General features: G+C 37.1%; 1 protein-coding gene across 3 annotated transcripts in view; it reads right to left on the bottom strand.

The window, feature by feature from the left end:
* The window catches only part of F13A1 (coagulation factor XIII A chain), a 180,259-nt gene that overhangs the window by 113,728 nt on the left and 50,853 nt on the right, over nt 1-15,678 (bottom strand). For all 3 annotated transcript variants that reach the window (XM_033114690.1, XM_033114688.1, XM_033114689.1), the window contains exon 5: nt 14,593-14,844. In XM_033114690.1, coding sequence (XP_032970581.1) covers nt 14,593-14,844 — 252 coding nt within the window. The remainder of the gene's footprint in view (nt 1-14,592; nt 14,845-15,678) is intronic.

The following is a 15,678-nucleotide window of genomic DNA, read 5'->3' as shown; positions in this document are numbered from 1 at the left end:
ATGTGTTTGGTCAGATGGTATCAGGCTTAATTTTTGTTTGTTTTTTTTTTTCATTTGAAAATGACTTAAGCATGAATTAATTCCATGATTATCACAGCCTGCCATTAAGGGATATATGTTAGGACAGTAATACTGCAGAAATATTAGTGAATAAGGACTTTGGGGTAGGCACCATCCTTGTTTCTTTTCTATCCACCCATGTCAGGTAAAGTATTTGTTTCTGGACTGATAGATCCTTTGATATTTTTAGCCAGAAATCAGTCTCATAAATCCATTTTTGAGTGTACTTTGTGTAAAATAAAAATGTTTAGCTTTAGTAATAACTTTTCCAAGCTGAACTCCCTCTAGAAGATATTACTTGTAAATACTTGTATTTACTATGCACTTAGACTCTGCACTTTTCATGAAATATTTTGTAACATTTTATTTCGGTTGTTCTTTTGCCATTTTAAAAGGTTGTGGTGTGGTTGGTCTGTAATTAAGTCGCAAATGTAACAAACTGTTAGTTTTGTAAATCAACATTTTGGTGTTTTTGTTTTGGTATATCATCATTCCATCTATAGCTGGAGCTAGACTCCCATTGATCTTCTAGCTACCATTCACTTTTTCACAGTTAACAAAAGAAGAATGTGAAATTCAGTGAATGCAGTTAATAATGCTGTCAAGAGATGACTCTCATTTCACTAAAATTAAATTATGTTTTTCCACTAAAATGATGATGCAAGTTGAGGACACATCACTCTGAAGTTGGAAGACTTCACCACTGAGGACTCCAAAGTGGCTCACTAGATGACGACTCTTTAATTTGTTCACCCACTGGGGGGTACGATTATTTTAAGTGGTGGGAGATGGCCAATCTAACTACTGTTCTTGAAGGTATAACAAGAAAATAAAAAAAGAATACATATGAAGGGAGAGATTGGTTATCTCGTCCCATATGGTTGTGCTTATGCTCTTATGGCCTACAAATGGCTGTTTGGAGGTTTGCTCAAGATTTTCCCATTTCTATGAATCCTTACAATATTGTTAAATGTTTCCATCAGAGTATGTTGTAATAATCATAAACTTAGCCATCATAATAAAAATATCAAGCAAAAGGACATTAGAAAAAAATAAATTGAAAATATAAGTAATAACTCATGATTCATTTTCTCTTGAAAAATCACATTTTCTGTTTCCGTCCATTGAATAGAACTAGAAAAAAACAACCAATGTAGTAGCAACAACTGCCATTGAGCCTTGATTATAGTCTCTAAGTACCACTCCTCCTCCTCCCCTCTCCCCACTACAAGGCATCCGGGCTCCTCAAGAGAACGATTCAAAGAAGTCTGTGTCAGGAAATGCGCAAGACTAGACTGAACTACGTCTTCATACCAGAAAACAAGGAAGCTATCATGATTCGAGGAGTCATGATAAAGAAATCAGAAACCAACTTGAAGGGGCTCCCACTGGCCAAGAATGGGACCATTCAAATATCCTTCAAATAACAGTCACTACAAAGAATTAGAACAAATAAAATATTTCAGTAATTATAAATTCATGGTGATTTAAAAAAAATTCATTGGTCACCTTTGTAGGGTGCTAGGAACAAACTCATTTTTCTGAAAACTTAGAAATAAGGAAAGAGATATGTTTCTAGACTTTCTTAGATAAATACTACCTCAAGGCAACAAAATAATTGATGTAATACATGCAGGAGGAACGGCAGATTAAAATACCACCATTTTGTAGTCCATAGTGAAATAATGGATCTAGACTAAAATTTGTTAAAAGTCTAATGGAGAATTCCATAATCGATGGATGAAACTAATAAAACCTGATCCTATTGATAAATCTAAACATCAAAAAGAGGGACAACTAGATATTATGTATCAGCTGATGAGATGAACGCCCTGGGAAGCACACAGAATGATTTATGAAGTATTCTTGCTCTCTTTCCCTTCACCCACTCAAAAAAGAAAATGAATCACTTGAAGATGAATCTGATTCAGACTCTAGATCAGACTAACTGTCTAACAGGAAATACAGAGGTTACAGAAACATTACATGACACCAGGGAATGGAAGTTAGCAAAACTGAGAATATGTAAAGTTCTACATGACAAATGACTCAGTTTTAGCATCAAGTTTGTGGTATGAAAAAAAAGAGATGAAAGGATTGCTCTAGACTAAAAGATTTAAGAGATATATCAACCAAATTTAATTTATAGGCATTGAATCAAAGAAAGCGTGAAAAGACATTTTTAAGGACTGGTCATTAGATAATACAAAGGAATTTTTGTTTATTTTATTGGTTGTAATAATGGAGTGTGTGTGTATCTGTACACACCTATACATACATATACACATGCATATATGCACACACATTTATGTATATATGTCTATTTTTTAATGATGCATGATAAAATGTGTAGGGATACAATAACATGATGACTGGAATTTGCTTGAAAATACCAAGGGAAATTCTATAGATTCCTATCTATCCTTAATGGAAAAAAAGGATAGATAAAGCAAATGTGGCTAAATCTTGACAACTTGAATGTGGGAGATATAGATATAGGTATTCATGGTACTATTCCTGGTGCTTTTGAGTTTGTTTGAAATTTTTAATAATAAAAATAAACTTTTCCAAAGGGTATAAAAGAAAACTTGATTAAATGAAAACATTCAAAATGTTTCTAATTCGATGTGAAAATTCAAATATTGTAAAGATATAAATTCTACCCACATTCGTCTATACAGTCAATGCAAACCAGCCAAAATTCCACTCAGATGGTTTTAGAACTCTGCATGCAGATTCAAAAGTTTATCTGAAAAGGCAGTGTGAAAGAATAGCCCAAAAGTGTTGAAAAAGAAGAAAAAAAAATGAGGGACTTGCCCCAGGGTAAATTGAACTTTTGACCCCAATTTACCCATTCCTGGATCCATGCCCTTTGCCATGTAACTGGACATCTTTCTCTCTAAAGGTAGACTATCCCCCTCTTGACTTTGGGCTTGCTTTGGTTAAAGGGGTGTTAGTAGAAGTGACGCAAGCAGGGGTTTGAAATGTGCTTGCACAGTTAAGCATGTGCCAGCACCATGAGAAAAACATTCCCCGGTAAAGCCCACTAGTCACAGGAGGATGAGTGACACCTGGAGCAGAGCATCTCCACAACCATGCAGTGAGGGGGACAGCCTCTCCGGGTACTCCCACCTGAAGCACAGCTGGCCGGTCAAGCTCAGCCCACCTTAGCCCAAGCCCAGGCAAGCCCCAAATTCATGAGATTAAATGCTGATTGTTGTATGCCAGTAGGATTTTTTGTTTTTTTTCTGGTGGAGCATTACTGTGATTATAGCTAAAAAAAACAAAGCTGTAATTAAAACTGATTTTGGCACAGTAAAAGATAAATGCATGGATAGGGCTAGATGTATAGTAAGTCTTAGGACATGATATAGGTGGCATTTAAAAACAATAGGTAATGACAGATCTGATCAATAAATTATGTTTTGACAACTGTCTATCCATGTGGGGGAAAGTTTCAGTAAGACCTCTTTCACTATATACAAAATTTATTGATAGATTTAAGAGATGCATGTGTCTCTTCCTGCCAATGCTTAACTTATATTGTCCGAGAAACGCACAAGTAGAGAAATTCAACATTCAATAAATATATAAAAAGATGCTCAACTTTACTAATAATTACAGACATATAAACTAAAATAACCATGAAATCCTATATTTTGGCTACCATATTGGCAAGTTTTAAAACAAATGGTGTTACATTTGCCTATGAGGGTATGAAGAAATAGATCCTCTCACGTACTGTGGCTGTATTATAAAACTGTGGCCCTTTTAAAGGGTAATTTAGCAGTATCTATGCAAATCTAAAATGTGAGTTCATTTTGACCAAACAATGTTATTTCCAGGTATCAATTCTACAGAAATATATTTGTACAAAATGTATGTGCAACATGTGATATAGCCTGGCATGCTATAGTGAAAATAAGAAGCAATCTAAATATTTGTAAATAAAAAGACCATATCAATTACGATACAACCATATTGAACAGTCATTAAAAAGAATATTATGTACTGATATAGAAAACTCTCCAAGACATATTGTACAAGAAAATAAGGTATAGAGTAACATGCTTAACACAATCCCATTTGTTGTTAAAAAAATCCAAACTCTATAGATGTATTATATGGACATTGATATGTAAAATTATAGCAAAATATCCAGAATGATGTACACAGTTAAAGTTGGTTTACTCTTGAGATTCTCTAGGATTGGAGGGTAAAAAGGGAAAATATACTTTTCACCATATATATGAGTACATGTGTATATATTTAAAAAGGACAGCATATTCAATTAATTGTCAATTAAAAAGGAAAACCATTAAAATTATATTAAATAAATGGAAATACACCAAAATGTTAACAGTGTCTCTGATTTGTAAGTCTGAGTTCTTTTTATGTTTTCTTTATTTTCACTTCTATAATAAGACTTTCATCACCAGAAAAAAAAGTATTTTTTAAAATGTGGTTGCATTTCAGTGAAACTAAGTTTAATAAAAGGCTACCAAATTCAACTTTAATGTATTAATTTTTCTTCACGAACAATATGGTTATGTTTTTTTAATTATCAATGTCATTATTAAATATCATCATATGATAATAACTTCCTCTTTTAAGTCTCCCTGTACCTTTTTCTTACCAGCACAGTCTGGATTAAGCCTTCTTCCTGTAGTGTCCTATGGATGCTGTGGTAACCTCTATCCCACTAGAAGGAGATTGTTCTGTGATTTAATTGCCAATTGAACAAGCATATGTTTAGTATTTACTATGTGTCAGGAACTTTCTAAGTGCAGTACAAAAACAAATGAACTCACTAAAACTCATGACATCCCTCAGCGGAAGTCATAAAATCCCCATTTTATAGATGAGAAAACTGAGGAAGAGAGAAGTAAAGTAACTTTCCTGAGGTCATAGTGCTAGTAAGAGGCGAAGGCAGGGTTTGAATACTAAGCTGTCTCCCAAGTGGACTGTGACTCTCGAGTCCAGGGGATCAGGTCACTTAGTCCCCAGCTCCCAGCTCAGAGTGCCTGGGAACGTGGCAGCATAAATGCCTTCTGCAAGAATGAGAGATGGGGATAGATACCTGGAGCTTGGAGAGTGTGAGAGAAATCCAAGAAAATGAATGATTTACTTTTGGGTTTTCAGTTATTGTTGATGGGAAGTTATAAATTTAGGTGGCCCACTATGAATAGGGAGGAGTTCTGTAGCTCAGACTGAGGCAGCCCTTCTCCTTCCAGCAGCTGAAGTAAATCTTCCCTGAAAATGGGCGGACATAATTATGAATCCTCAACATGGCAAGGAAGTCAAATGGGAAGCCTTGATTTTAATTTTAAATTTATTTATGATTTTAAAAGAAGATTGAGATGTGGAAAGCAGAGCTTTATTTCCTGCTTTTATTCAGATCTGTCAGTTTGTCTCAAGCTTGGATTTAAAAAAAAAAAAAATTTAATCACCATGGAAACTCCAAAAAAGTTGCTATGTTTGATAGGCTAACAAAAAAAAAGGAAATTTTAATAATTCGTCTCTGGAGATTTTTTTGATGGCTTTCTGGTGTTGTTTTGATTTTTTGGTTAGTATTAGAGGCATAGTGGGGTTTTACTAATCCAGGGGGAACATTATTCTCCATTTAGTAAAATGGAGGATGCTACTAGTAAGAACAAACTGACCAATAACTGTTCTAGAAATCCAACAATTTGAACTGTTAGAAGTATTCTAGAAACCCAACAATTTGAAAGGTTGGAATAAATAAAGCCTTAAACTTTTCACATAAGCTTTATTAAAACTTCAAATATATTCTGATGTGTGTGTGTGCGCGTGCGTGTGTGCGTGTGTGTGTGCGTGTGTAAGTGTGGTGATTGGGAGCCATACTTCTCAAATACATGAGAACCGATCAAAGCTAGGTCTAGATAGCCCACGGAGTTTGACTGGCAGCACCATGGATCTACTGACAACTTTTTGATCCTAAGTGACCGCTGACAAATAGCCACCAGCATAAAACCAGAGGAAAACAGATTCCACAGGGCATCTTTGGTGATTGTGGCATGAAGCATCCACCCGCTTTACTCAGCAGCTCTGCCACCAGAACTGACCTTCCATATGCCTTGTAAATAACCACCCTTCCAAGGTGACTCACAGGAGTCAAGTAGTAAACAAGAATGATCTCATTGATTTTACTGTTCCCCTGGTAGGAATAGTGGGGGGGTTTAAAAAAAGAAAATTGTGGGCTGAGAAATTTTGTGACTCAGTTATAGGGCTGATTTCAGGTAACCTTGGAAATTACCACTTGCTCCCCACCCAGAAAAAGAAGAGTTTATAACAAACACATAAAAAGGAATGATGAGCCTGTTGATTTTAGTATCTGTATAACCTCTTTGGTAAAAGGAGGGCTATTCATCACTACTGGGGCTGAAAAATTCCTTTTGCTTATTTACATGCTATTTTAAAGTTAAAGCAAGTCCCATTTCCAAAGTCATTGAAGTCAACCAGCAAAGTGAATTGAGGGATGGAAGAAAACCATAGTGTCCGGTAATGCTACTATACAAGGTATTTCTGAAGAGAGTGCATACCAACTTAAATCAGAGTTTGGTTTTGTATCAAATCCTTTAGAAAGAATAATGGTTCGGTCCCTTCAAGAAGGCAAAATGTATCACCTTTTCAGTGAAGGGAGGAATTCTGAGTGGGGGGATTAGGAATAACTTCCACTAGCCTCCCCTTTATATAAAAGCTGAACATCACTAAAGAAAGACGGAAGACTTATGCTGGACGAGTGCAATCACTCTTTGAGGGAGTGGCTTCAACTGCAGAGCAAATGGGTTTCCAGATTGGTGTCATCATGATATGTTTTCCATCTCCAAGTAAATCAGAAGAGGTGGTGAACTCCAGCAGGCTGTGTGTACTGGAGGCGTGTTAGGAAGAACTTCCTGTCCCTGGGAGTTGGGAAACACTGGCGAATAAGAAACAGCATTTCTAGAGTCTGTGCTTTTTCCCTTTTTCTTATGGAAGGTTTCAAAGCCACTATCTTCTTAAAATAGCTAAATATAGCTGCTCTTGAGGCCTGCCTTTGTACCTATTAACTCTGGAATGGAACAAATCCACGGAACGCAGGCAAGTGGTTCCTCAACCTTTGGGCCCATTTACTTTCCTTGCAAACATGTTGCATTACATTACAGCTCAGCTCAGCTTGGGAAGTGTATTTGATTTGTGCTACTTTGCCAGTTTTGCTGATTCAGGATTTTTAAGGGTACTGAAATATTTTCAGAAGATAGACTATTATGCATGAAGCAATTCTACAGAGAAAAATGTCAGAGATTCTTTACTTAGCACTTATCCTCAAAGGGAGCCTGTGTCCTTGTTGGCATGCTTACATGGTTTTGTAATTTTTTTGTCAAAGAAAATTTTCGTTTGGTCTTATAGCTATCAACCTGTTTTATTTTTATTTATTTTTCATGGTAGGACGTTGCAGTGTTGATTATAATATCATAGAAGCTTCCTGGTTGGCACCTACTTCTTGTTTCTCATATACACAAGACAGGATGCCAGTGGTTCTGGTTTTAAAAATAAAACAGCTTATACTTACTGAATCAGGATATCCAAATTTTAGCCCCAGCTTGTTTCCTAGTTTTTTATATGAATGATATTCACTTGATATAAAAAGGATGAATGAGCCTCTGGGCAGAATGACATACACTATTTTATTAACTAGAAGGTTGGAATAAATAAGGCCTTAAAGTTTTCACGTAAGCTTTATTAAAACTTCAAATATATGCTGATGGAAGGAGAACTGGCTCTGGGTGGTGAGCACACAATGTGATATATAGATGATGTATTATAGAGTTGTACACTTGAAGCATATGTAATTTTACTAACCATTGTCACCCCAATAAATTAAAAAAAAAACCCACAAAAACAACTTCATAGATGCAGTGAACCTAAAAATCATTTACTTGGAATTATTAAATCAATGTGGCAAATATTCGTTAAACATTAAGTATGTACCAGGCACTGGGCTAGATGCTGGGATACAAGGGTGAGTAGGTAAGGGAAGTCAGTGACGGTGAAGGTGGGGGAAACAAGTCATCAAGAGAAGAAAGATTCCATGAAAATGAATGATACTCAATCAAACCCTGCCCGGACAGAGTACCAAACGCAGGTATGGGACATCTAAATCTTTCCGGACATACTGTCTGGCGCTAAGGCTACACTACCAATCTAGAACATTCTGAAGTTAAATAATGAAATACATTCAATAATCCAGAGTTTCTGAGTAGTCAGAAAAACAAGATAAATTCACAATAACTATCTAACTCACTCCTGCTGCCCTTGTGGGTACAGTTCTCTGTCCAACCTCCTGGAGAAGGGCTGCCTCATGGAATGGATCTGAAGCCTTGTTAGTGCTATTAAATTGAAAACACTAGCCAATAATTCTCCCTGCATCCACCCATGTCCTCACTAGTGTGGTATTGCTATTGATTCCTGCTAATGATTTAGTGATTAAGGAGGATAGATTGCCTATGAATACAAAGCAAGCTGAATGGTCTCCAGGAAGACAGCCAAGCAATTTTTTTTTAATCATTAATTACTGTACATGCCCGTATAATTGCCCAGTGTCGTAAGCCACCTTGGATGTCACTCCCACATTGAGTGTGCTGTTTTCAGCATCTGGCTCACCTTACTCTCTAACAATTTCTGATTTCCTCTTCTGTTATCTTTCCCACTTGGGTGATGGCCAAATCCCTCTCCTTTTACCTTCTTTCCAATTGTCAGACTGCATCTCTAAGAGTCCCTTATTATCAGTTAGCATATGCAAGCACAGAACATGGTGATTTCCAGGCTACAGTGTATTTGACTGTGTGTGGGGTTCATGAGATACAGATCCCCCTTTTGGTTTATGCCTTAGCTTCTAGACTGGGAAAATCACACAATGAGTGAAATGAGGAGCTGACCTCTTTCTTCCATTTCATATTCTCTGGGAGGTATCAGTGAGTACTGATATAAGAATGTAAAAAGTTTTTATATTAAAAGCTGGCACCACAATTTTTCTGGAAGGACTGGTTTTCAAATAGTATAGGGTTCCCAAAACCTGATTGTTGGAGTAGCCTAAACAACCAAAATATATAAAGAACTCACACAACTCAACAACAAAATAACACAAAAAATCCAATTAAAAAATGGGCAGAGGACATGAACTGAAACTTCTCCCAATAAGATATACAAATGGCCAGCAGAAACATGAAAAAATGCTCAACTTCACTATCAATTAGGGAAATGCAAATCAAAACCACAATGAGATACCACCTCACACCTGTTAGAACGGCTATCATCAACAAGACAAATAATAATAAGTGTTGGAGATGCTGTGGAGAAAATGGAACCTTCATACACTGTTGGTGGGAATGCAGACTGGTGCAGCCGCTATGGAAGGCAGTGTGGAGGCTCCTCAAAAAATTAAGAATAGAATTACCATATGACCCAGAAATCCTTCTTCTGGATATCTATCCCAAAAATCTGAAAACATTTATCTGTAAATATATATGTACTATGTGTTCACTGCAGCATTATTCACAATGGTCAAGACGTGGCAATAACCAAAGTGTCCTCTGATAGATGAATGTAGAAAGAAGATGTGGTATATATACACAATGGAATACTACTCTGCCATAAGAAAAGATGAAATTCTGCCATTTGTGACAACATGGATGGAACTTGAGATTATGATGCTAAGAGAATTAAGTCAAACAGTGAAAGTCAAGAACCATATGTGGGATTTAAACTCATGTGGGGTTTAAAATTGAAAGCAACAAGACAAACAAACAAATGAAAACTCACAGACACAGGCCACAGTTTAGTGGTTACCAGAAGGTAAGGGGGAAAAAGGGGTGGTAAAAGAGGGGGTCAAGTATATGGTGATGGAAGAACTGACTGCGGGTGGTGAACACACAATGTGATATATAGATGATGTATTACAGAATTGTATACTTAAAACCTATGTAATTATACTAAACCATTGTCACCCCAATAATTTAATTTAATTACAAAAAATAGAAAAGCTTGCTGAACTGCTCTGCATGAGAGAAGAAAGGGAATTTGCTCCTAAGAGAGGATGGGCGAGAAGTTTGGAGAACAAGGAAGAACAGAAAGAGGGCGGGGGGAGGGCGGGCAGTAAGGTCGGGAGAGACTGGGATTAGGTTTAGGGAGGAGTCGATGAAATTTTAATAGTAAATATACCCTTCTATGTTTTGTAATTGTTGTTTTGTGATTCTTACATAAACCAGTAGTTCTCTAAGTGTGACTCCGACCAGCGGCATCAGCATTTCCTGGGGACTGGTTAGAAATGCAAATTCTCAAGCCTTCCCCCTACTCACCCCGAGGGTGCCACACAGAAATCTGCTGTAGCAAACCCTCCAGGTGATTCTGATGTGCTCCAAGTTTGACAACTAGGGTAAATCTTCTCTCCCCTCACTTTCCACACCACATTGCAATTAATGTCTGGACATTCGCATGTTTTGTGGGACTGTTTTTGTTGTTTGAGGCAGCATTTGTGTCAGCACTGGGAGAAATACGATTCCTAGAGGCAGAAGGGCAATAAGGAAAGAAATCCCCAAGGAAATTGCAGAAATGTTTGGACTTTCACAGGCCAGGAATTAGGGGATTGTGTTCTGGGGAGCAGGGAGGACCCACCTACCATGTTTCTGTAATAAGCCCACTTCCCACTTCAAACTCTTACGTCTTCTCTATCAAGCCTCCAATATTCCCTCCTTCCTTCTTGTTCACCACAGATTTCTTTGCTTTACACTTCACTGAGGAAAAGAGAATCATAAAATGGCAACAACCTCATCCTCCTGGATTCAGTGGAATCTGGAAAACCCGTGCTTTCGCCCATCTCTTTCCTACGTCGCTCTTGTCCCAATGGAGGATGAACAGCCCCATCTACAAAGGCTTTCATTTGTTCCCTGGATCCCGCCCACTCAAGAAGTGCACTTGGGAAGTCAGTGCTCCTCGACTTTGGCTCCAAGAATCACCTGTGGAGTTTTTTAAGAACCCTAAAGCTCCAGACAAATTACCTCAGAATGTGTGGGTGGGGAGAATGAGACATCAGTAGTTTATAAAGCTCCTCCTGTGATTCCAGTGTGAAGCCAAGGATGTGAATACTACCCTCTCCTAGAGTAGCGAACTCTCTTTTTCCTGGTTTGTCTCTAGCACCATTAGATTATGCCCACTCTCTCCTGTTTTAAAAAAGTCTCCTTTGATCTTCCTATCACCACTCAGTTTCAGGAAGTCTTTCTGATGAGAATGGCAATACCTGCTATCTCCACTTCCTCACCTCCCATTACAAGGCAGCCCATGCAGGTCTTTCTGGCTTCTTTCTTTAGTAAAACAGTCACTTCAAGTTCCCCAATTACTTCTGCATTTCCACAATGTATGCTACTGTATTTCCTTATCCTATTCAATTTACCAGCAGCATTCCAAAGCGCTAACTGATGCCTTCTTGAGTCAACCGATATATCTGGCTCTGTGACACCATCTTCTTCTGATTTACTACATCTACTACTTCTCAGTCTAGACTTTTCTCCTTTGCAAAACTCTAACTGTTGATGATACTAAGTCCATTTTTCTTCTTCTTTAAACATCCCCACTACCTCCTGGTAGTGCCTATATTTACATTTTTAGCTCAGGTATCTCCTTTGATCTCTAGATCCACTTATTCAAAAATCTACTTGACTGTACTCCATATCCTGTGACCATATATATATATATATATATATATATATATATATATATATATATATAATTATATATATAATTATAGCGACATTCAGTATTATTAGAGTCAATGGAAGTGTAACAGTTATATACAATGTCAGAGGGGTAATAGATTGGAGGGGGGTTTATCACTTTGTGAGGGGTGTAAATGTCTAATTATTACATTGCTTTATACATCTGAAACTAGTAAAAAAAAAAAAAGAAAAAGAACCTACTTGACATTTTCACTTGAATGTCTCACAGATATCACCAAATTAACATTTCTAGATGTAACTCTAAGCTTCACCACTAGATCTCCCTCTCCACTTCCCAGTCTTCCTAGCTCTGAAAATGAATGGTACCACCATCAACTGGTCAAACCAGAGATGCTTTTGACTCCAACCTCTTCTTTACTTGCCATGTTCAATCCCTCTGCAATTTCTGTTCTAAATCCAAAGTGGATCTCTAATCCATCCCTTCCTTCTTACCTCCACGGCCACCATCACAGTCCAGTCCACCATCTTTGTCCTGCACCACAGCTTTCATTCTGATCTCTTTGGTTTTATTCTCACCTTCCTCCAACCAGTGATACCTAGGGGAGGTCCCTCCGCCCCTTTTCTGTAATGCAGTATCCAGTGCTGGGGCCATGCGGTCTATAGATCTAGGCAACCCTTTCTGAACAGAGGTACCTGGAAGCTGTTCACCATTGATACAACTGAAGTAGTCGAAAGTTATTAGACGACCCACCTCTGAAATGGTTCTCCTGGAAAATGACTATGTCAGGCAACATGACTAACCCTTTACACTTCTAGAAGAGTGGTCATATAAGTTGAAATGCACGTAAACATGTACTTCATTTTACACAGATGATGTAATCCAGAAAATGGCAAACAAACCAAAGTTTGTGTAAATCATATCATTCTTTAAATATCCTAGGACACCAGATATATGATTTTCCTTTTGTAATACAAGGAAAGTCAATAACAAACTCCTGGTTTATTTATTTTATAAGTATGGATTTTTAAAATTCAATTTTCTTAAAATAAACCACCTCCTATGTACTCCTCCATTTCAGACTCCTTTGCTGATTCCTTCTGTATCAGATTCTTAAATGCTGGTGTTGTTTAGGACCTGATACTGTATCTTCTTGATTTATTTTCTCCCTAGGTACAGATAACTCTTAAATTTACATTTCAGATTCTCATCTCCAGAGTCACATATCAGGAAAACTACTTTCATTTGTTTGCTATCTAAAGTTATCTCCAACTTAACATTTCAAAATCTTAGTCTGTCTCTATACCTTTACTCTCCTCAGTCTTTTCCATTTCTGTAAATAGCATCCCATTCACTCAGTTGCAGAATGCCTTCTATCTGGTTGACAAGATTACTATAAACAGAAGTGGACCTTTGACCTACACATGGTCCAGGTAACACTCCTGTTACCATCAACCTTAAACATCTGTCACATAGATAAGATTATTGGGAACACGATAATAGGGGTGGTTGGTGGGAAGTATAGAATTAACTTGGTGCCATCTGCCAACACTGTTGGAATAGATAATTCAAAGAAAAGGTCAGTAGGGTCCAGGTTTATGTTATATATGAGTAGAAAACATTGTTCACTTATTATCTATGTGTAAGTCCAGATAGACCATGATTCAAAAGCAATTCACAAACAAAGATCATTCAAAATTAGCAATAATATAGATTCATTTAGGAAGATTTTAGAGAGCAATGCACACGGTGTAAGATGATGTGAGAAGTCAGTGTCATGTAAGCTTTTATATGTTTTACTACTTATTTCTTATTTTAAATTAAAGGTTATTGGGGTGACAATGGTTAGTAAAGTTACATAGGTTTCAAGTGTACAGTTCTGTAATACATCGTCTATATACCACATTGAGGGATATAGTCAGTTCTCCTTCCATCACCATATACTTGGTCCTGTTTACCCTCATCTACCACGCCCTTCCTTGTTTCTTAAGAGCTAAAAGTGAGCCCCTCCCACCAATACTGCTGCAATATTTACATCTGCCTCTGGAACTTAAAATCAGCCTGATGCCAAGTATGGAAGCAGGAGGCAGATATAGAAGAGTAGAGATAGGGATGGAGAGAAAATATTGTGTGTGACTGAGTTTTTAAATTGAATTGATAGAGAAATTCCTGGATTTGACTGAGTTTATTTAAATATAACTAGATTAAGCTTCTGCAGCAGACAGAAAGAAGACTCAAAATGGCAGTAGAGATTAAGCTGCATTATATTTAAATAAAGCTATGTGTTTGCACATCCAGTTATGGCTTATGAAATTTGCATCCATTATGCATATAAACAAATATGTAGAAGCCTTTAGACATTAGGGCTTTCTGTTCTCGAATCAGGGAGATAGAGAAGTTAGCTCCACTATGGACAGGATCAACTTTATTGTGTTTTTCTGAAGCCCGATTATGGATCTTAATAGTTTTGAAAGTCAATTTTAATGAGTCCATTTTGTTCACAGAGCAATAGTAAACACAGAGATGACGCTATCAACATACAGCTCCACAATTAGCTAATTGTGCAACTTCAGGCAATTGCCTGAAATCAATGTATAGCAGCATTAACTTTACGTATACAGGTTTTGTCCTCATATATATTGAGGATAAAATTTGCATCTTTTTCTGTCTTTTAATCATGGAAAACAGTGCATGTAGAAAAGGAACATATTTCTAGAATAATTTTGTTATCCCTCCAAAAAGAGATGCATTGTACACATATGAAATATTTTTTTATGAGTAAAATAAATGCCTGCCCTTTACCTTCACACCAAGGATTGAAGAGGATGTACGTGTCCGTTTCCGGGTTTCGGCGGGTGCGGAGTATTCCATAGGGGGTCCAGACCGCGACGTACATGCGGAATTTCCCCACAATGCACTCGGGAGAAGACTGGATGGACAGCCGGACAAACCTGTCCCCTCTCATGATAATCTTGGCTCCCCACTTGCCACTTTGCAGCTCAGACACGATAGGAACTGGGATGTAGGTTCCCTTATTTTCCTGAGGATAGCGACCTATGAGAAGAAAGAAGTACAGTGTTGAGTAGATTTCACAAACCAGTTTTGTTTTCACTCTGCCATCTTATAGCTGAAGGTGGAAAATAATTTGTTAGACTTGACATCATAAGACTTAGGCTGAATTTCATTTCTGTTACCAACTAGCTACATGATGGTAGGCCATTTTCTTAATTTCTTTAGGGCTCTGATTTGTCATGTCTAGATAAAAAATGTAACAATATTTATAGGGATTTTTATTTTTATTGGTTGGTTAGCCAATGAATTCAAATAAGATGTACAAATACTAATCTGGACTGCAGAAACAGACATGGAACTTATAGGGTACTGTGAAGTTATCCTTCCCTAAAATTCTGCCCTCTAAAAAGTAGAATTGCTTCTTTAATGGCAAAAGGCAAATGTTATTTATTTATTTTGAATATAACTGTATTATGTGTTGCATGACCTATAATAAGATTATATTTATAGGTTGCTTTACGTAACCATTTCCATATTCAACCAAAACATGTGTTTATTGCCAATCTCAATGATTTAGGCATATGTCCTGGGCAAGAATTCAGGCTTCAGGGGCAATTATCTAGGTTTGAATCTTGGCTCTGCTACTTCCTTAGCCTCGAAACCTCTGGCGAATTACTTGACCTTTACAAATCCCTGTTTCCTTCTTTCTTTCTTCATCAATAAATGAGGGTAATAATGTTACCTAAGGATGACATAAAATAATACAAGATGCTGTGCACATAATTTTTCATGCATAACAGATTTTCAGCAGTTATTTCAAAAGAAGATTAAACATCAGGGTATTTTACCATGTTTCCAGGCTCATCATACTTTATG

The sequence above is a fragment of the Rhinolophus ferrumequinum genome, chromosome 9 (genome assembly GCF_004115265.2).
Source record: "Rhinolophus ferrumequinum isolate MPI-CBG mRhiFer1 chromosome 9, mRhiFer1_v1.p, whole genome shotgun sequence".
Taxonomy (NCBI): Eukaryota; Metazoa; Chordata; class Mammalia; order Chiroptera; family Rhinolophidae; genus Rhinolophus; species Rhinolophus ferrumequinum.
Note: the sequence above shows the minus strand (reverse complement) of the source record. Positions and strands in the feature narration are given on the sequence as shown.